Source organism: Paramisgurnus dabryanus, chromosome 23 (genome assembly GCF_030506205.2).
Source record: "Paramisgurnus dabryanus chromosome 23, PD_genome_1.1, whole genome shotgun sequence".
Classification (NCBI taxonomy): Eukaryota; Metazoa; Chordata; class Actinopteri; order Cypriniformes; family Cobitidae; genus Paramisgurnus; species Paramisgurnus dabryanus.
In genome coordinates this window covers 2,065,842-2,088,152 of record NC_133359.1, presented here as the reverse complement: position 1 = coordinate 2,088,152, position 22,311 = coordinate 2,065,842, and the positions used below count along the sequence as shown (strand labels likewise).

The 22,311-nt window shown below is 37.3% G+C and overlaps 2 protein-coding genes and 1 long non-coding RNA gene across 5 annotated transcripts; 1 reads left to right on the top strand and 2 right to left on the bottom strand.

Annotated features, from left to right (window-relative positions):
- Window positions 1-1,177: 1,177 nt before the first annotated feature.
- Window positions 1,178-18,897, top strand: LOC135768201 (uncharacterized). Of its 3 annotated transcripts, none has more exons than XR_010542101.1 (3): window positions 1,178-1,247; window positions 1,326-1,647; window positions 18,773-18,897. It is a non-coding gene; the product is annotated as an uncharacterized lncRNA (long non-coding RNA). The 3 variants fall into 3 exon arrangements; XR_010542103.1 differs by lacking the exon at window positions 18,773-18,897 and adding an exon at window positions 14,783-14,907; XR_010542102.1 differs by lacking the exon at window positions 18,773-18,897 and adding an exon at window positions 5,129-5,237.
- On the bottom strand, window positions 9,346-12,993 carry cdkn1bb (cyclin dependent kinase inhibitor 1Bb). Its single transcript, XM_065277381.1, has 3 exons — window positions 12,295-12,993; window positions 11,577-11,690; window positions 9,346-10,381 (listed from the first exon to the last, which is right to left on the bottom strand). The coding sequence occupies exons 1-2, from the start codon at window positions 12,719-12,721 to the stop codon at window positions 11,584-11,586; spliced, it is 534 nt and encodes a 177-aa protein (XP_065133453.1). The 5' UTR covers window positions 12,722-12,993; the 3' UTR covers window positions 9,346-10,381; window positions 11,577-11,583.
- Window positions 15,701-21,914, bottom strand: yars2 (tyrosyl-tRNA synthetase 2, mitochondrial). Its single transcript, XM_065277382.2, has 5 exons — window positions 20,866-21,914; window positions 19,264-19,431; window positions 18,788-18,943; window positions 16,382-16,552; window positions 15,701-16,297 (listed from the first exon to the last, which is right to left on the bottom strand). The coding sequence occupies exons 1-5, from the start codon at window positions 21,648-21,650 to the stop codon at window positions 16,138-16,140; spliced, it is 1,440 nt and encodes a 479-aa protein (XP_065133454.1). The 5' UTR covers window positions 21,651-21,914; the 3' UTR covers window positions 15,701-16,137.
- Between the last annotated feature and the right edge of the window lie 397 nt (window positions 21,915-22,311).

The window sequence follows — 22,311 nt, the reverse complement described above, 5'->3', positions numbered from 1 at the left end:
GGACATTGGACGATTGTTATACAACAGCCAATGATCAGTGCAGATTATATCCAAGTGTTGGAGAAATCAGAACTTGTACTGTGTGATTATTTAGGATTTCATGACATCATAATATAAAACTCTGTAAGTAAAAAGCTGGGTTTGTCTTTCTGGCTCAATACTGGGTTGAAAATATGCAGCATTTTTGTTTTACAGTGTACCTATTTAACTATTTGTACATTTATGTTTATTAAAATGTGTGCATGTACACAAGTGAATGAAGATTTTGTGCTAACAGAAACCCAGCATCTCTGAACTAGAAAGGCATTAAAGAGATACAATATAAGTGCCAATCTCTGTCGCCTGTCCCGCCTGTTCTTCTGCTTTCGTCCTGCCGGTGCTGTTTTAGTTGATTGACTGAGACCTTGAAATAAAAGTGGACTGGCATCTACATGCCCAGCTGTGTACAAGAGAATAAGAGAGAGACAGTCGGTCTTTCATGTCGAGACATCGACACAGAGCCTCTGTGCGTTCAAAAGGCTGTTTGATGTCAGAGCGCTCCATCATCCACTATCCCACCTCTTGGAAAACATTAGGGATGCAAACTCACATCTGTGCTGAGCAAAACATCAGAAGACTGTTGGATTCCCATTACTACACTTTTTAAGTTATGATAAGACTTAGACGTACACTATCATTTTATATTTTTCAGAGGTCTGTAAGCATACAGTGAACTTCATCAAAAGATGAGTCGAGCATGACTTACTACCTAGAAAAAATGTTTACTAAGGTTGGTATTGTTGTTCGCTAGCTAGATACCCTGTTATAAAAACATGAAATAACCAAGTTGATAGCACTTGTGTTTTCTGATGCCACTAAGCCCACAGCTGATGGTCAGAAATGCCCATCCAGGCGAAGTGTTTAACCACAATCAGCGGATCACAATCATTTCCTGGACGCCTTCTCTGTAATGGGACCTGTTGGACCCAGTGACAAACCCGAGCTGTGTGCCCATTACCGGAGGGCCACCTGTGGCTCCAGGGCCCTGTAGAGGAGCAGTGGTGTCCTATGAAAGCAGATATCGGTATGAACAGGTGTGAGGATGGGGGTGGTGGGCAGCTGCACCTCTTGTGTTCTAGAAATAGCTGCGAGTCCCAAACAGTTGTACCGACGGCTGTTTTTGTGTTTCACTGAGACCCACATGTCTGACGCTGTCTGGAGAGAGCTGGGTGTGATCCAGGGTTGACGGGAGGTGTCTGGTTTACAAGGTAAAGAGTTCGGCGGTTATTTTAAAAAAATTATTAAAAGGTTTTTATGCAACAAACTCTGATTTGTAAACTTTTCAGGGTAACTTGGAGTCTGTATTTGCTGAAAATCCACAGGATACATGAAACAAAACATCATTTCCTGCTTCTTTGCACCAACAAATAGTTCAGTAGCTGTGGGCACAGCGTCTGTCTGTCTGCTCCTCCGTGCCATCTGCAAGGCATCACCCTGCCAGCTTTCTGGACCAGCTGCGGGGACGGAGAATTTAAGCACACGATGTCGGTGTTGAGTAACCGTCTGCGCAGAAGATCTTGTGGTGAACCGGGTCACGTTGCTGTGGACGTTTGGTTCAGACGCAGAGGATTCCAAGCTTCTGCGCTGGAACGACTTCAGTGCTGCGAGGTTAGTTTGGCCATCCAGAGGAGAAAGAGAGAAAAGAAATAAGGCCAGACAGCTGCTACCAATCGTACCAGCACACGAGTCCACGTCAAGTCAGGGCCGACTGGCACACAAATATCAGACAGACAGAAGGTGCACAAACCAGAATCTGCATAGACTCTTAAAAATAAAGATGGCTCTTAACAGTGAAGCCATTTTTGGTTCCTCAAAGAACCATTTAGTCAAAATTGGTTCTTCTGTGGCATCGTGAAGCACATTTAATTTTTAGGAGTGTACTTCTGTTAAAGCTTTTTAAATCCTGTTGGTGCTTTAAAACAGGTTACACTGGAGTTATGAATCAAAACTGGTTCTTATTGCATTCTTTAAAAACAAAAATACCAGAACCAAATAAACCAGTTCTCACATTATTCTGCCTATATGCACAGTTTGCCGTATGAATTCAGTTTGATGAGAAAATAAGACAATCAAAAGACTTCACACTGTTCTACAGAAAACCACTTTCACTCTTAAAGGGCACGTATTGTGCCAAATCCACTTTTACAAGGTGTTGGACATAAATGTGTGTTGGCAGTGTGTGAATACAACAACAACAACTAAAAAAATAAATCCACCCTCCTTTTTTTAATCCTCAACCAAAGCAGTCTCATTAGACATGCTGTTTTGATTCTATTGTTAATGTGATGTCACATCGATAAAGCTCCGCCCACAGCCATTGACTGACTGGTTAATTTTTACCAAAAAGCTTTTCTAAATGTGTTTGTTAGCACATTGTAACCCTAATGTGGCTAAATATACTATTATCTCAGACTGTATTCACAGGAATCAGATCTATTTTTAACCAAAAGCGCTCACTGTCTTGGTAAGGGAGTGAGGAGCTGTAACTCATTTGCATTTAAAGATACAGACATGACAACAGCGGGGTTTTTTGGTTCCCGCCCAAATAAGCGCATTTTGGACATGCTATAATAAATGATCCGTGGGGTATTTTGAGCTGAAACTTTACAGAAACATTCTGGGCACACCTGAGACTTCTTGTGAAAATTGGCATAATATGTGCCCTTTAAAGGTGCTTCATGATGCCATAGAAGAACCATTTTTGTCTAAATGGTTCCATAAAGAACCTTTAACATCTGAAAAAGCTTTCTGTTACACAAAATGTACTTTGTAGTGAAGAAGGTTCTTTAGATTATAAAAGTTAAGAAATAAATGGTTCTTCTAAGAACCTTTGACTGAAGAGTTCTTTAAGGAACCAAAATTCAGGGTTCCCACGGGTCCTTGAAATCCTTGAAAGTTTGTGAATCTGGGGAAAAAATTCAAGGCCTTGGGACGTTTTTGAAAATATACATGCATAGATACAGGTCATTGAAAGTGCTTGAATCTATTTTATGCAAGAAGTTTTCTGAAAAAAAAAAATCCTTATTCCCTGTGTATTGTAGGATAATATCATAAAAATTCTAGACTTTTTAAACACACGTGCTAAACTGTTCGCTTTAAAATGCTTGTATCTTCTGTATGTGAATCTTGATTCATACCAAAATGCTTTTTTTGCATAGTTGTGTTTGACAAATGAAAACGTCTCGGGTTACGTATGTAACGGTTGTTCTCTGAGAAGGGAACGAGACGCTGCGTCTCCCTTGCCATACTTCCTGGGTCCCTGTAACGCCGTCTTTGGCAATATTTCAGATAGCGATATACTTCCTGACTCCAGCATCACCCTGTCTTTGTCGTTAAGCCTCACCATTGGTTGAATTTGATATTCAGACACACTTACCCCTTTGGAGGCATCCCTAAAGTGTCACCACAGTGATGCAATGCAAGTTCACTCAAAAGGGAACTGTAACAATGTATCTTTAAAGGTAACACGATGTAACCTTGCTCTCACTTAAAATGTGTCCCCGCATTTAGTCCTTGAATTTGAGGGTATTGAACCTGGAAAGTCCTTAAAGGTCCTTGAATTTGAAGTTAACTAAGCTGTGGGAACCCTGAAAATTGGTTCTTCTATGGCATCGCTGTAAAGAACCATCTTTAGCACCTTTATTATTAGGGGTATCATTTTGGTCCAGTTTAATGATTTTTTGACCATCAGAAGCAAGCAGCAAATTATGGCTCACGACTGTGACGTAGGCTTAATACTATTGGCTATTTTAAAAGAGGCGGAGCCTGTTCATGTGAATACATTTATTTCTTGAATAAACCCCTTGAGATCTCGTTTTCGAGGATGTGTCCCACCAAAACTTCCTGTTTTATTATAACAGAAAAATGTAAACAATGTCCATTAAGTTAAATTTGGGTAATAAACTGCACACCATGTGTGGCACAGATCTTCTGCAAAAATGACAAAAAGTAACAAATCATTCAGATGAAAAATGTTATGTCATGTAATGTACTTGTATTAGAGTAACTAATGCATCTTTATGAAAACATGAACAATCCCCATCAGTGAATGTGCAGATATCGCCTCCGAACTGTCAGTCATCTGTTGGGCCTTATTAATATTTTAAGGAATGTTCATTAAAACGTCATGTTACCGTAATGAAGTTTTGGAGCAGGTCAAACCTCACGCATAGCTGAGCAGATTAACGGTGCGTGGATAATGAAGGCCATTCAGAAACCACGGCTGATAAATACTGCTGACCGGACACATCTCCAACCATAGACATTGAGTTTTAATCTGTTGAAGTACTGAAAAAGTGTCTCAACTTATGTGAAACCATAGGGTGTCTTGTATGCTTGATGCAAACTTTTCCTGAGCTTTCCCGACAGTCAAAGCGACATTACGTCATAAAAGTACGAACTTGTAGAGAGACCGTGAGTGTTTGGGGTGCAATTTGGGATAAGGCCTAACATGCTTGTGCATTGCATCATGGGATTGTGGCAAGAAGGCATCTTAACGGATTAACTGCACTCTTTGTATTATTTATAATTTGTTTATTTTGTAGATTATATCATTTCTCCTGAAGTTTGATCATTGGATGTCACAGTCATTATCTCAGTATGTTACTCTATCACTTGGCCCCAATCCTTTTTATTTCAGCTGTTTGTCTGTTTCGTTTGTCAGTTTTGTCTGTCTGAGGTCGCACGTTTGTCATTTATTGAGAATTTCATCGAATGACGTACATTGCGGTCGTGAAAGGAAACCAATAGGGAAACTCAAAGATTTCAATGAACTGCAGAAGCCCTTGTTTACAGGAAAGGGTACATGAGCCTGCGGTTAGTATTGCATTAATGCATGAATGTGAGTTTTTTTGTCAGGAAATCTTCTTTATAGGTTTGTGTCTTTCTTTCTTAGTCTCACACACAAACTGATCACATCTTCCTGCTTTAAAGAAAATAAATACTTGTTTCTCAAGTATATCCTGAACACTTTCTCTTAATATAATAAGAGTGAAAAATCAACCCAGTTGTCATCTAAATGTAATTCAGATCACATTCTGATTCCAGATAACCTTCAAAAAACACTTTCTTCTTTTACGAATCTGTTTAGATATCAGCAACATCGGATTTTTGTGGATCATCTCGATCATTCACCATGTTGAAGAACTATGAGAAATCATTTGATTCATTGTCAAAGTGGAGAAAACAAAAGGCTTTAGAGAGAACTGAAGTGAGACTGAAGGTTTGTTGTTTCCTGCTCTTAGTAAAATGTGGAGGGTTTTCAGAGGAAATCAGATAAAGTACCTGACTATTTCCTTTCATTTGTGTCCACAAACCTGCATGCTCATTTTCTCAAACATGCTAAAGCCTTAGCCTTTTATGTTTTCGAGCGACATGCTTTTATCCAAAGTGTCTTATAGTGCATTTTTTATTAATAGCCTATTGATAAACTCATGACCTTTTTTGTTTTGCATGTTAACGTCTTCATCTCATTTTGTCAGCGGTGCATGATTTTTTTTGGACATCAAACTGAGAATATTTCTTTGCCTTGTTTGTTCTTTGATTTGCATATAAAGACTTCAAACAGGCTTGAGCACATTTTTCATAGTTATCAGTGTAGTGCGTTTTGACATCTGTATGAAACATGGCCAATATTTGCTTTAACATAGCAAAGACAGACATTGTTTGCTAAGACAGAAAAGTTTTATTTGTTATTATTTCATGAAATATGAAAGAGCTCATTGTTGTTTTATTGAATTGAATAGTTGCATTGTTAGTTGATTTGCACTTAAACATCTGAATGTGTAATTAAAATGAGCCGTCAATGTTGTTTATTTGTGAATTTGAACTATCTAGATAGAAAATTCTGATGTCTATTTAGTTTGATATGTTTTATTGCAGATGCTGTACTGTGTATGTGTGTAAAACAAGCAGACATTGTTTACCCATTTCTGTTTGTTTGTGTGTTTAATTTCACACCGTAATGCTGTGGTTTTCGACTCATTATGATTGATGAAAAGGAATGGAGAAGCACAGACTTGTGTTTTGACTTTTATTGGCTGTGTTCCTCCAGTTTCCCCCGTGACTCAATGGGTTCCCTGCGGTCAAAGTCCTTTCCAGAGAACAATGAGGAGGAAATTTACGTTCTGCCCATTAAAGCACATTGAACAGGCCTGAGGGCTTGAAAGTATTGACTTCCCCCGCGGCCCATTGGACGAGGTTTGGAGAGTCACCACTCGATGCCGCCGGCCTCCGCCCAAACCCTACACGACTAAAGTCTTTTCTCCGATTCTCTCCGGGTGACGGGCAGGTTTTGTCTGCGTACGACTCCCAGACACAACAGAACACAGCAGCTTTAACCTCTCGACAGCAAAGTGCACAACACAAAACCAAACAATGTGCCCATCGCAGATGGAGAAAGACAAGCAAAGCGACTGAGGTCACACACCTGCGCCCCGAGAGACCTCAAAGCACCGATGCAGGTGTTTTCCTGTTTATTTAATCTTCTTTCTCTTGTCATTTTCAAGAGTAGTGCTTACATTTATTCATTTATTTTGTACCAGTTCACATGACACTGACTCTGTATTGCTTTGTTCATTTTAATGATCAGGAATAATAAAAAATGTGTGTTTTATATTGGTGGGATAAAGTGTTATTGCTCATATTTTTCTCTTTTATACACTCTGAGTTATTTTCAAAAGGGTCAAAAAGGGACGAGCCCAGCCCGCTGGGTTTTTTCAACCCAAATTGCTGGATTGTTTTAACCCATTGTTGGGCCAAATATAAACATTTTGTAGGTTAATTTTAACCCAGCTGCTGGGCTCGTCCCCAATGCTGGGTTGAAATCAACCCGGCATTTTTTTTAAAGTGTCTTGTTTTAAGTATCAACTTTGACTCCTAAAGATGTTATGCATGTTAGAATAGACACAAATCACACTATTGTTAAAATTAAAGCTTTGAAATTAACGTGGAAAACTTTTAGGAGAAATGTTTAAAGGGACACTTCACCCATTTGCATTAAGCTTTGTATAGTTAGAACCCCAGTCATGTTTTTGAATGGTCATGCATCATTTTCTCAGTTGCTGCTGAGACAGGAGAAATACAGATTTCAGTGTTGCACTTCCTTCTTTCAATGATGTAAAAAGCATAATTTTGCATCATTGAAAGAAGGAAGTGCTATATCTTTGTTGAGGGAGTGAGACTACAAACACCCCTTTTCTCTGTCAAATAGGCACCAAATTCGAAATGTATGTTACATTTCGACTACAAATATGATGCACTTTCAATAAAGATTAATATTTCAACGGGTGAAATGCTCCTTTAAGATCTCATTTATGAAAGTGTGCGTACGCAAAAATCCACAGCAAAGTCCAAATTTATAAAAATTTCCTTTGATGTGGAAAAGTGCTTAGCCCCACATCAGGGTCTGAGCAGACGTATGCACTTTTATTTGTCAGATTGCTGCAGGTTTTTGAAAATATAAAGCATTCTTGCTGCTCGTAAAGGATTTAAACATTGACACGTGTCAATAATATTATTTAGGCATTGTTTAGATGCAGAGATTTGAAACGATTTAGCTGTGCACAATTTCAAGATTAATAGATTTCACATCTACGCTGCCTTAAAAATTTTTGTTGAATCAACTCGGATTTACAAGTCATTTCAACAAGTTATTCATCTTGAGATGAGTTGTTATAACTACAGGTGAGTTATAAAATTATGTTGACTTTTCTCAACTATATTTTATAAGTTGTGACAACTCATCTCTGTTGACATGACTTGTAAATCTGAGTTGATTTAACAAAAAATTTTAAGGCAGCAAATTATTTTTTACAGTGTAATACCCGTGTTTTCTGTGCACATGTTCATTTTATGAATCAGGTTTCTACAAAACAAAAAAAGGCCCCTTAACATCTTGGCTAACATAAGCACTGTTTAAAACATGAATCATTTTTTATAAAAAAAAATGCACACTGCAAATCAGCATATATATTTGTTACTTTAACTTATAAAATCAAGTAAAAAAATTCACTTAATTTTTTAAGTCATGTCAACTTTTCACAAGCCAAGTTGTTTCAACCAACTTCATGCTGTATTTATTTTACAGTGCATTTGAAGATTAAGGTGCTTTAAGGTTCTTCACAGTGATGTCATCGAAGAACCATTTTTGGTTCCTCAAGAACCATTCTGTCAAAGTGTCACATTTCTTTCATACCTTTTTATAAACCTATAACGTTAATGTTTTTTTATGTAAACATTTGGCATAAGCCATTTATTTTTTAACAGATTGTAAGCAGGATAACTTTCAAAGATCATTTCATCCAATTGCCTTAGAGAACCAATGATGGAAGTATTAAAGAGATCTTGCGTGTGTTTTATATTTGCTTCAGGACAGATCAGCTGTCAGTGTTATGGAGTTTTATTAAAGTCAACTCACGCCTGTTATCTTATAAAAACTACAATTCAGATGCTTTATTTTTTCGATTTTTGGGTACCAGAACGATACACTGGATGAGCGGGAGGTGAGAGATGGATGATGTACTGGCTCCTGATAGCGTGCATTTAAGATTTTAAGATAAATGCACGCTATCATGTTGTTTGTGACATTTCATCTTTAACACCCGAACTGAGCTGATAGTTAAGCGACATAACTGGAATTATTAGACGGGTGTGGCAACTGGTTGAAGGACGCTATTCAAGGACGTCCGCTTGTTAATAAAGAACAAAGCACAATTGGGATCACAAACTATCGGTGTGACGCACACCTGTGCCTCTGAACCACACCTACTGTCAGTTTGTGTGATTAAATGTTGGCATGAACATCTGATTCATACTGATGACAGCGAACGACTGCCAAATCTGGTTAAATGAGGTCATGCGGTATAAGATGCGAGTTGAGTTTTTTACGCTCAACATTTATCACTGGTTTAGCAAGTTAGCAATCTGTTAAACTTAATACTAGTGTGACCTTTGGTGGTGAGCTTAACAACAATTGTTATTTTACATTTTGCAATACTATAGTATTAAATGCTGGGTTACTTTTAACCTAGCATCAGGAATCTTTAGGGTTAAATTAACCTAGAAAATGATTATATTTGTCCAAACAAATTTATAATAAACCCAATATTGTTTTTATTGTATGTGTTTACATTTCAAAGACTGGGCTATAATGATTTCAGATTATATTTGATAGTTTTAACAGCTCTAAACCAAATATTTCTATATGGTGTGCAACTGCAAATAAAACAGATGTGTTTTGAAATAATAATTTAATTATCTTTTAATTGATTGCAGCACATCATCGTATAACCACACATCACAAAAAAGCACTTATCAAATATTTTAATCAGGCTCAGTTTGCAACCTTTTACAATTTGTTAAAAAATAATATTACAAAAGAAAGAAACTACCAAAAAAAATAAGCATTTACAAAAAATATGACTCCAAACCCCGTATTTTAATTTCCAAAGAAAAAGCTCGACATAAATAAGTTAGTTTTAATTTTCTCAGTGTTTTTACAGTTATGTACACAGGTACATTTTCAAAGTTTGCACAAATACACAGGCAGTGTACATTGTTCAAATATTAATATTTACTTTCTCTATAAATACAGTTTTCACCACAGCATCGATTCGTCGAGTGTTTCAGATGCACGCACTTCTGAAAGGACACACGCACACACACACAAAACAAAATCAAGCGTGATCGAGTCAAAACAAAGAGTAACGAAAAAACCCAAACAATATCAGTAGAAAATCTCACTCAAATTACAGATGATCAAGAGAAATAATTTAAGAAAGGGCAAAGCCCTGCAGAAGTGCCTGACATTAATACTGGTTTGATGCTACAGGGTTTGACCTCAGAACGTTTACATCATCTCTTTCATCAATGACCTTACGTGAACTGGAAAATAAAACCAAATACAAGATGACATGTTCAGATTGAACCTGCGCCGATAGGCGGATGTACCTGAAAAACGTTTAGATGTGAAAACTGGAGAAATAATATAAACAGCATTTTGGCTCTTCAAGTCAAACCAAACTCAAAAAGAAAAGAAAAACTTCCAACATAATACTAAATTATGTGCTACATAAGAAACAAATATATAATTATGTACACAGGTAGTAAGAAAAGAAAATGGGCAAAAAAGGATCTTTCAACCTAATTGCACACTGCTACATAAACTGCTTCAGACGCAGCGGCTTTTGAGTGCCAGAAGTGTAGTGTTTCAGTGCTTAAAACACACCAGAGTCCATACGTTTCTGCTCTTTTTCCTCTTCAATCGCTTCTCTGATTCTCAGACAAACTCGTTCGCGAAGCACTGAGGTCTTCAACAGACGATGAAAACATCTTCAGCCCTTGTCTGGAGAGATACAAAAGAATCACTTAGACTTTTTGCCAGTGCATATTCACACATCATAATAACATTATTGTTTTCCAATAGCATTCACAGATACTTAAAACATATTTTTTTACATTTATATGCATGTGTGCCCGCAGTACAAGTAGTTGCAGACGTACATGACAAAGCTACATGTGAATATCTACAATATTTCGCATTCCTATTTATTTTTTAGTTATTTAAATGTTAACTTTGTTATTTAACCCATTTCTGTTTAGTTATTTGATACATTGTGTCATTAATGTGTTACTCAATGTAATTCTAACATAACTACACAACAAACCAGACTAGTAAAATTTCACAAAATCTGGAAAATGAGCCAAAAACACTCATGACACATTCCACTGCTATTTGCTTAGTAAAAAATTCAAGTTTTTCATATAAATGACGCTACAATAACATTTGGTTACATTAGACTTTTACATGAACATGAAACCTTAACATGACCTCCTTATCAGCTTAAACATATGATGCTTATGCTTAGTTGCTTTACCATGCCAGATCTTTAAATGTGTTTGTATAGATATGAAATGATGTCTGGTGTGTGAACAGAGTCTGTCAAATGTAAATATTGGAGGATTGCTGACGTGTAAGACGTTTTTACTCGAAAGGAAACTTGAGCTGTTGTAGTAAGCGTATTAAAGGGATAGTTCACACAAATATCTTGTGTTGTTACCAACCTGTATAAATTTCTTTATGATGAACACAAAAGAGGATATTTTAAGAAATGTTTATAAGCAAACTGATCATGAGCACCATTCATTTCTATAGTAGGAAAATTAATACTATGGAAGTGAATGGGGCTTGTGAATTTTTGGTTACAAGCATTTCTCAAAATATCTTCCTTCGTGTTCTTCAGAACAAAGATATTTATACAGGTTTGTATCAACATGAGTAAATGATGACAAGATTTTTATTTTGGGGTGAACTATCCCTTTAACCCTTTCAAGGGCACAAACACTTCTTTCTTCACTAAATTTATAGACTCAGACTTTTGCAGTGTATTACAAGTCTTTCATTGTTAACAACTTTTCAGATACATTCAGACGTAAAGACTGAGATTGAACTTAAACACAAACTCAAAACATCAAATTTGCACCACATTATAACTCAAATATGTTAAGTTGTAGATTTAAAACGAATACTTTATGTTTACCTTGTGTTTATGTGGGTGTCGGGCTGGGAGGTTTCCTTGGTTTTTTGGGTTTTCTGGGCGTCCGGGTCACTTCATCCACACAGATGTGCGGCCGCTTGCTTTGACAGGACGAGTCTGAAAAACAAAACACATTTATTATCACGATTTAAAAAACGAAATATTGCAATTTAGTACCAATCTTCAGTATAATTTATTAGAAATGTGTTTCACACCAAAATCAATAACATTGTGTGACATTCAGTGGTGTCATTTGTTAATGCCCAAATTGTGCGTAATTCACTGCGTAATTCGTGTGTATCCATATTTGATATGTGCGCGTTTTGCCAACATTTTCAAGAAAAAAAGTACGCTAAATTTTTCCAAGTATGCCAACATTGTCAAGAAAAAGTATAGTAGTATACTTTAGTATTTCCTACTGTAGTAGGCTATATTATAAAAATTACTACACTTTGTTAATGTAGGCTATACCGTAGTATTCTGTAGTAGGTTATAATTAGTGAATTGAAAAAAAGTATAACCCCTGTAGTATAGACTACTTTGGGATTTATTATGGTGAGGTTCAAAAGCCCTATAGGAATTTTACTACAGCTTACTATAGTAAACACTAAAGTATATCACAGTATGTTTGTTATGTATTTTATGACGTCCATCGCACCATGGGCTTCACAAACGCAAAGATGCAGCGGTACTTAAACGCAAAAGACAGATAAACACACACCGAAGCAGGACGCTCTTTTCCTCTGATCTCCGGGTGTTTCGGGCGTCTCCTCCGTTACCCGACAGTCGTGATTCCCATTTACATCCACATCATTCTCGTTATTATTATTCCCAGTCGAGCAAACGTCAACACCCGAGCCTTTCCTCCGCTCCGACCTGCTGTAGAAACCGGGCACCGTGCAAATATCCAGCGCTTCCCACTGAAATCTCCCACCGGGTCGCGGCGTGTGCGCGGAAAAGTCGAAGTTCCACGCGTCCGCCGACGCGTCCTCCATCGCCTTCATGTGGCGCTGGAAATCCTTCTTTAATTCTTCACGATCCACCGGACCGAACAGATTCCGACACGCAGACGGTTTGGGCTGATCGGACAACCGAGCCTGCATGCGCTCCAGCGACGGGCTGCCGTTAGACAGGCGAACGTTGGACATCTTTCGGGCGTTCACGTCGACAAACAAATCCCGAATGCTGTTCACTCAATGCGACCCAAACACGACGAGCGCAAACGCAAGACTCGCGCCGCATGAAGCAGAAAAACACGGGCGAGCGACGAGCATCAAAACAAAAGCAGCGTTCGCGATGGCCACTCCTGTCAACTGTGCGTCGTAGTAAAAAAAAGGGGAAGAGAAAATAACAAGGCGAGGCTTTACGGCGCCCAATATGGCGATGAAGGGGGACAGGGAATGAAAAAAAACGCGTGATTGACACAAAGGGCTCTTTAAACACGAAGGGGAACGCTGTGGATTGGTGTATCAGAGATCCGCCTTCTTTAACCCCCCCCCCCCTCCCCTCACACACGCACGCACACACCGAAAGAACAAAAATCAACAAACACCCTCAGAGTCCGAGTCATTTGAGTGAACCGTTTCAATAAACAACTCGAAAGGTTAATTAAGTTTCACAGAATATGATTCACCGATTCGTTTCTCACAGCACCGCAGTCGAAAGTCCCTGCGTGGTATTTTACGTTTTCTACAGATAAAAATATGTTACTGATATGATTTTGCTTTTGACTACATTACATAGTTCCATATTGATGTCTCTTTAAATAAGCTTTTCAGATAAATTATCTTTCGACTTGAGGTAAAAGTGTGTTTTGTTTATGAATCTCAATAAAATTCGTTTGATGAGTGATTCACAAATGCTTTGCGATGCGCGTCTATTCGCTTTGATTCTTTCAAGGAACCGGATGAATGATTCAATTACAAAAAAATCATAAAACGCATCGAATGATTCACGATGTAGAATAAAAGTGAAAATCAGCGTTAAAAAAAAAAGTGAACAATGGTGTCATATGTAGATGTCAATTAAAATTCATTGTGAAACTGAAACTAAAATTCATAGTTTTTTTTGCTTTGTAATGTCAAAAAACAAATTTTAAAGGGATGGTAAAGCAGAATTTTAGTTCCTGAAATAAGTTTCACTTTGGATACTTAACATGATTATCTTTACTGTAGAAAGTCCATTCACTTTGGTAGCCTTAAATATTGAGGGTCTTAAATATTGACAATAAAATCTTACAAAAACTGAGGTAAAGGTTATTTAAAATCCAGTGAAGACGACCTTTTGACAAACTAAACCCAACATTAATAACAAAATAACAGCATTATTATTAATCTTAGACTTAACAACACATTATTGGGCAGTTTCCCGTACAGGGTTTATCCTAATACCAGACTAAAATGCATGTTTGTGCTGCTTGAATTAAAAAATATCTTGCAGCAACATATATCAGTGCCATTGATTTGTCTTAAGAGTCGCACTAGTATTGTTTTTTGTAAGGTATGTTTGTAAAAACTACTTAAATGTCATAATATAACTTAAGGACCTAGTCTTGGCTTAATCTAAACCCTGTCAGGGAAACCGCCCCATAAATATATATTATATGATAAATAGTTTGTTAGATTAGTTGATGATGATGGTCACAGGCTGATGCTGATATTTACATTTAAAAGATAAAATGTGGAAGTACAAGACATTGTGAGTGATGTTCCTAGAAGTGAGAAATAGAAATTGCCAAAACAGTTCCTGGAACAGCCCTGCTCCGATCAGACCTCTGAGAAGTGTCTAAATACACATACGTGTCTGAATCACTTCATACAAGAGTACACGACTATTCTCATGTACTGTTAAAATTTTTTTGATATTACAGTAATACTAGCAGCTGTTTGCCAGTAACTTACAATTTAATTGTAGGTTATTTCCTGGCAACAGTTTGGTCAAAGTTAAATGACCATTAAACACCTCACAGAACTAAAATAGCAGCTTCATGCAAAGCATTCTGGGAACCAAAATCTGATTAAAGGTTGATGAGGATTTCTGGTTCCTAGAATGCTTTGCATGAGGCTTTTATTTTATCCTGTAAAGACAAAGACTTGTCAATGCTAAATGTTGAATAACTACAGCAAATTTTTACAGTTGAATCTGACCAAATATATTGATGACAGGGCCTGTCGAGTTTTTAACATAATGCACACTTTGTTGTGTTTCAGATTGCTATCTGAAATATCGCCAAAGACGGCGTTACAGGGACACAGGAAGTATGGCAAGGGAGACGCAGCATCCTGGTCCCTTCTCAGGGAACAAGAGCAGGGCTCTACACTAACTTTTTGCACTGGTTGCACTGGTGCGCCTATCATTTTTTCCTTAGGTGCACCAGCACAAAGTTAGGTGCACCCAATTTTTTGACCGCATCGCATTTATAGTTCACCCAAAATTATCTCACGCTCATGTTGTTACAAACCTGTATAAATGTCGTTGTTCTGGTGAACATGACTGAAAATATTTTGAGGAATGTTTGTAACCAAACCATTCATGAGCCCCATTCACTTCCAAAGTATTATTTTTTCCTACTATGGAAGTGAATAGGGCTCATGCTTGGTTTGGTTATTAACATTCCTCAAAATATCTTGCTTTCGTGTTCATCAGAACAACAAAATTTACCAGAGACGTTTTCAGGTGTCAAACACAAATACGCGAAAAAGCATTTTGGTATGAATAAACATTCTCATATAGAAGATATAAGCATTTAAAGTGAACAATTTAGCACGTGTGCTTAAAAAGTCTAGAATTTTTATGATATTAACCTACACTACACAGGAAATAATATGAATTTTTTTTTCTAGAAAACTTCTTGTATAAAATAGATTCAAGCACTTTCAATGACCTGTATCTATGTATGTATATTTTCAAAAACCTCCCAGGGCCTTGAATTTTTTCCCCCAGATTCACAAACTTTCAAAGATTTCAAGGACCTGTGGGAACCCTGTCATAGTTTATTTCTAGCATTCAATACTTTTCTACCATAAAACTTTATTACGTTGAGAATTCTGTGTCAAATTAAAATAGTATTAAAAACTAGTTCAAATATAGTACGGCATGCTATTCATGTCTTATTTTGAAACTTGAAAAACATTTCATGTAATTTCTTTAATTGAAGAGTTGGACAGAACAAAGTTGTTCAGTGTGAGAAAATATTCACACTCCCTACATCAAAACCTATAATTTGTCCAAATACACCCAGAACATGCACACAAGTCAAAGGTTCTCACGTCTTTGATTTATTCCTCAAAGACTAAATTAATTCAACATATAATTTTAAAGTCTTTGATTGAATAGCATGAGCACAGGTTGACTAAAAACAGAGCTCTGCTGACCACTGATGGTGAACTTCAGTATTACAGGATATTTTTTATGTTATACACAATACATATAGTATGTGTATGAATATTTCCTTTTTAAATGTGCATTTTTATCTGATGGTATAAATCCTGTTGTAATGCGACACATTGATCTGTCTATTGAAGGCATCAGGTGTTGTCCGTCCACACATTTGTTGTCGGGTCGATCACATACTAAGCCACTTGAGGATGTAAAAGTTTCTCTTGCCCACTCTTATCAGGCTGAGTCCATTTGCAAGGATGTGCTGACCGGGAACCAGAACTTGCTCGGGGTTTGTTGCCCTCTGGTGGTTGATCCAAACTCCACCGTCCTTTATCATCTGATATCTAGACAAAAGCGTACAATGAGAATAAACATAATATGATGGACTCCCAAGCCCTCGGTTGTGATGGCAGACGGCCGTATCTTACCCACGTGGACCTTCAGGAATGGCTTGTGCCCTTCTGCAGGCATCCAATACAGACGATCCCGGATCAAGGAAAACTTCATGAAATGGAGCTTCTCGGAAAAGTTCCTGCAATTCCATGTCACTCATCTGTTCCAAAGCTTGAATATTACTGTGATATAAAGCATTGGTGCACCTGTGTACACACATATAAGAAATAATAAATACATTAATACCATTAAAGCGGTCATATCATGAAAATCATTCTTTTTCCATGTTTACGTGCTATAATTTTGTCCCCAGTGCTTCTACCAACCTAGAAAATGTGATAAAGATCAACCCAGTAACTTAGTTTTGGTAAACCATTTTGTCCAAGCATGTGAAAAAATAGCTCATTCAGATTTCGTCTGTTTTGTGAAGTAGGTAGCGAGTCTTATTATAATAATACCGCCCCTTAATCTGCACTATTCAACCACAGCACTGCCATTTACTGCAGAGAGAAAATAATTGACAGCACAATTGAGTTTCAATTTCAACAAACCACCATTATGGTGATCAGTGTTTGCATTATCAGCTCATTTGCATTTTAAAGGACACAGAGAAACGGCACATTTTTGCTGGCACCTACAAAGTGGTCATTTTAACATGTTATTATAAATTATATGTGGGGTATTTTGAGCGAAAAATCACATACATACTCTGGGGACACCAAATATTTGTTTTACAAATAAAAAAATATCTTATAATATGACCCCTTTAAGACAACATGAAAGCAGATCTATTTTACTTCTAGTGATATATTTCTGAGTGAAACAACAAAAATTTAGGGTGGTACTTTAAAGCCGTTTTATTAAAAATTTTATTAGAACAGGAAAACTGTCTGAATTTGCTAAAACAATGCATTATTATTTAGCTATTGGTATCCAAAACAATTGTACATGTTTTACCAGGCGGTTAATTTGTACAACCATATTTATACGTTTTTGTATGATTTGCAATTTTGAACGATTAATTGTAATCGATTCTCATCATACAAATTCATACTTAGTAGCAAATTCGTAAAATACATAGGAATTCCTGTGAGATCAGGCTGGGTTATCATTATCCAACAGTCCACATGTCAGGAGGTGACATGAAACGTTTTTTTTTTCCAGAAGGCAGAGGCAGTACGTACATTTCAAAGGGGACATTTTACAAGATGTCAAATATATCTTTGGCTTCCCCAGAGTACGTATGTGAAGTTTTAGCTCAAAATATCATACAGATAATTTATTATAAGATGTTAAAATTGACACTTTGTAGGTGTGAGCAAAAATGTGGCGTTTTTGTGTGTGTCCTTTAAAAAGCAAATGAGCTGATCTCTGCACTAAATGGCAGTGTCGTGGTTGGATGCAAATTAAGGGGAAGTATCCCAAGGGGAGCCAAATTTCAATTACCTATTTTTTCACGTGCTTGCAGAGAATGGTTTACCAAAACTAAGTTCCTGGGTTGATCTTTTAAACATTTTCTACATTGATAGAACCACTGGGGACCCAATTATAGCACTTAACTCTTTCCCTGCCAGCCTTTTATAAAAAGTTGCCCGCCACCAATTTTTGTGATTTTTACCAATTTTCTTCTATAAAAATATAAACATACAATATATTTAAAATAAAAGAACAGACCCTCTGCTTTCAAACAAACAAACTGGAAAAAAGTTTTCTTTTTATCACCTCTCAAATATGGGTAAGTTTCTTCAAAAAAATTTGAGCAAAAAGCTCAAAGATTTGCATTTTTTGTAAAGAACTTTTGTTAGATTTCAGATTCAGAATGATGATCAAAACACTGAGTTTATAGAATTGAAGAATTAGCTGATGTTTCAGTTTTTTACAAATTGGGTAAGAGCACCATCTAGTGGATAATAGCAGAATTTTCTCTTAATTGACGAGATTGCTCATGAATGGCGAGGAATGAGTTAAATATGAAAAAAATCAGAATTGGAATCCAATCACATTTAGAACGTGTGAACGGCCAAAAAAATAATTTTTCAACCGTTTCAGGCTTCATCCAGAGGTGGTTTGAAATCCTTTTCAAATTGCATTTCCGGAAATTAATTTCAGTCTGACCGACATGATCGCATTGTGTCACATAAAACAAACATGTCAGATGTCGAGGCAGATTGTCGTGCCAGCGCAACGTCATTGCCATAGAAACAGTGCAGATAATCCGAAAAACGGCAGAATGCTACAGAACGCACAGATCGGATCTGAACAGCTGTGATGCACAGTATGGACAGTGAGTCTGTCCAATCTGATATGCACCAAAATCTGATTTAGACTGACAGTGTGAACAAGGTCTTAGTGATGACAAAAGTTAATTTTGTGCCATCACGTGTATTATTAAATCATTCATATGTATATTTATCTGACTTTATCAGAATTGAAGCACTTGCCTCTTGGCGCTTTCCAATCCCTCTTTCCCGTGCACCAGTTTGGTGACCTCAGCGGCCAGACGTTTGTGAGCGATCCGCCGGCCCGGGTCTTCCCTCTGCTGTTCCATCACCTTCTCAACTTCAGCCAGTGGAAGAAAAGTGAACAATTTAAGATACCTGCAGATGGAAATGTGTTTGTATTAAACAATAGGTGCTACTGTAAATCTACAAAGCACAGTACATTAGAATACTAAGAGACTGCCAATGTCCACTTTTATGAACAGAATGAATATCTTGCACTTTGCTTTCACGTGTATTAAATATACAGCACCATGCAAAACTGCAAAAGCTTGTTAATGAATAAAAACGTTGTTTTTAATTTTGCTATTTTTCATGTTTCATAAAGTCATTTGGTTTGGAGTGACACAAATGTAATTTCTTGATAAACTGTTGTAGTGCATTAACACAGTGGTGTTGTTCAGTATGTAATGTCTTACCCCTCTACGCTGTTATCAGGCAGACGGAGGAAGTATTGATAAAACTCAAAGGGGGAAGTTTTATCTCTGCTCAACCAGACAGCGTTACCAGCAGTCTTCCCCAGTTTATCTCCCATTGAACTGGTCACAAGTGGAATAGTTAGACCGTAGACGTCCTCCCCTGTCTTTCTATATGAGAAGATACAAACATCAGAGTAAATCCACACATGAATGCCAGCAAGAAGAAAAATCATGCCTTTAAAATATATAAAAATATGCATTTTATTTACCAAAACTGTTTTGACATGTACACACAACAACACCTGCAGACATCTTGGACATTTTAACATTAAAATTTAAGACATTATTTATGTTTTATACCGTGATACAGTGATGCACTGACCATAACCACAGTCCTGAATCATAAACATATGCATACTATGATATATTTGATATAAATGGTAATACCATGTCTACTAAACCTTAGTATTGGCATTGCACCTGTCCCATGAAAATGGTTATATCACTGTACACAGAAGTACAGTAGTGTAAAATTTAATATTGGCCATCATAATGTTTTATCATTTTTACTAAGTAAACATGCACCCCCTACTTGTTTTCTTTACAAATAACATTATGGGACATCAGCTATTTACCATTAAAACTAGTGCTGCCTCACGATTAGTCACGACTAATCGTTTGCAGAATAAAAGTTTTTGTTTATATAATAAATGTGGGTGTACGGTGTATAATAATTACATAAATAATACACACACACACACACACACACACACACACACACACACACACACACACACACACACACACACACACACACACACACACACACACACACACACACACACACACACACACACACACACACACACACACACACACACGAAACATTTGCATGTGTATATACATGTTTATATTTATATATAATTTATATTATATATAAATATAAATATTTATTATATAAATATATTTTTTCATAAAATTCTACATGTATGTGTGTGTATTTATATATACATAATTATTATACACAGTACACCCACATTTATTATATAAACAAAAACTTTTATTCTGCAAACGATTAGTCGTGACTAAACGTGAGGCAGCATTAATTAAAACCATCACAAAATTCCTTTATGTTGTTCTTTTTGGGCCTTATCCCAATAAGAAACTAACACACTACCAGTAGACACCCACAGAGACCATTATAGTTGATATTAAAAACAAAAATATTCCCATTATAACCATTAAAACAATTATATTTTGTTTATATATATATATATATATATATATATATATATATATATATATATATATATATATATATATATATATATTGTTTTGTGTTTTATTCAGCAGGGTTTCCATCCGAAGGCTGCAGCCTCCAAAGGTCGCATATGCAGGCTGCATACGTCATCAAGCCTGGTTTATTTAAGTTAACTAGCATTACATTCGCAAGTCATAAGCATATTACGATTAACTAAGAATAATAGTCAACTTTATAATTGTTAATATTCTGAAACAAAACAGTCTTGATGACGTATGCAGCCTACATATGCGACCTCCGAAGGCTGCCTGCAGCCGCAGTAAATGTGTATGACGTCATACTTGTGAATAAACTCGTGGCCACTCATGATGTTTCCCAGCTGATCGGTTCCGCCCAACTGGATTCTGCAGCCGTGCAGCTGGTGCAGATGGTAGAAGTCGAAGGCCTGGAACAGCTGATAGGAGAACTCTGTGTAGCTCATCCCTTCTGCGCTGCGCAGCCGCGACTGCACGCTGTGTCTGCTCAGCATCGTACCCATCCGGAAGTAACTGCCCACCTCTGACAAAAAGTCCACCACCTGTCGGTCCTTATACCAGGTGGAGTTATTCAGCACCGTCACCCGACCCACTTTACTCGGGTCCGAGCTGAAATAGAGCTCGTGGTGGGTGAAAATCCGCTGGAGGTTCTCCAGAATCCCGCGGGCGTTGCGCTCCACCGTATCGGGGCAGAGTCGCTCCCTCTCGGCCGTCTTTCCACTCGGATCCCCGATTCGCGCCGTGGCTCCGCCGAGCAGCGCGATGACGTCATGGCCCGCATCCCTGAAATGCAGCAGGCCGATGATGGCGAGCAGGTTGCCGGCGTGCAAGCTGTCCGCCGTCGGGTCGAAGCCGCAATAGACTGTCTGTGGTCCGGATCGGAGGAGCTCCGGTAATTCGACCTGAGCTGCTTTCTCGGGAAACGACTCCTTTAGGATCCCCCTGTTATACAAAGACAACAGGAGCCCGGTTCGTCTGGACGCAGAAGTGTGAACTGAAGGTTTTAAACAAGACAAAAATGCTTTTCTGAATAAATATTGTGATTTGAATCGACACGCAGTGCGGCATGACCGTGCAATGGGCGCCGCCATTTTGGAAAGCGGTGTTGATCAAACTACTGCCACCGCGTGGCCGGATGTGGAACTTATAAAAAACATACGTAATTAAGCACGAATCAAAATACAGTCCAAATCATGACCCAATACAATTTCATTAGAAATCATTAATAAAATATTTCCCAGTTCCTATGTTTTATGGTTAGAAATAATGTACAATGTTATGCTTTCCCTCATTAAGGGGCGCCAAATCCTCGAACAATCAAACCTCGTGCTCTGACCGCTAGGTCTCATTTTTCTCCAATCGCAGTTCTGCTCATTTGGATCGTTTTAATAGGAAATAAAGTATTTATTTTTAATGCGTATTTTTTATGCTGTATCCTATTTAATTCAGTACTTTATTTCAGTCCTTTTTTATTTGCACAATGTTATTCTTTCTGTTCACCATTGGAGGGCGCCACACAACACATTTTCTCTCATGTTGATATTTAGGTCAAGTCTTTGGTGCCACAAGGTCACAGTACAACATTTTATGCTTTTAAATCTTTATCTTCTGCCAAAGGCTTTTCTTTCTGAAGTGTTTGGACTTTTAAATAAATAATATAAATAAACTTTTAAATATTGAGAGAAAGGCAATGCTTGCTTTTACAATTATCTTTTATTTTAAAACAGGACTTGGTATGTCAAACATGTGTCT

What these genes read in the sequence shown, in the direction of transcription:
- cdkn1bb (XM_065277381.1), bottom strand. Translation starts at nt 12,721, where the DNA reads ATGTCCAACGTTCGCCTGTCTAACGGCAGCCCGTCGCTGGAGCGCATG. An exon ending in GAAAAGAGCGTCCTGCTTCG is followed by an intron (nt 11,691 to 12,294) that starts GTGTGTGTTTAT and finishes TTTGTTTTTCAG; the next exon opens with ACTCGTCCTGTCAAAGCAAG.
- yars2 (XM_065277382.2), bottom strand. Translation starts at nt 21,650, where the DNA reads ATGGCGGCGCCCATTGCACGGTCATGCCGCACTGCGTGTCGATTCAAA. An exon ending in CCTGATAACAGCGTAGAGGG is followed by an intron (nt 18,944 to 19,263) that starts GTAAGACATTAC and finishes TTCCATCTGCAG; the next exon opens with GTATCTTAAATTGTTCACTT. An exon ending in ATTCCTGAAGGTCCACGTGG is followed by an intron (nt 16,298 to 16,381) that starts GTAAGATACGGC and finishes GCTTTTGTCTAG; the next exon opens with ATATCAGATGATAAAGGACG.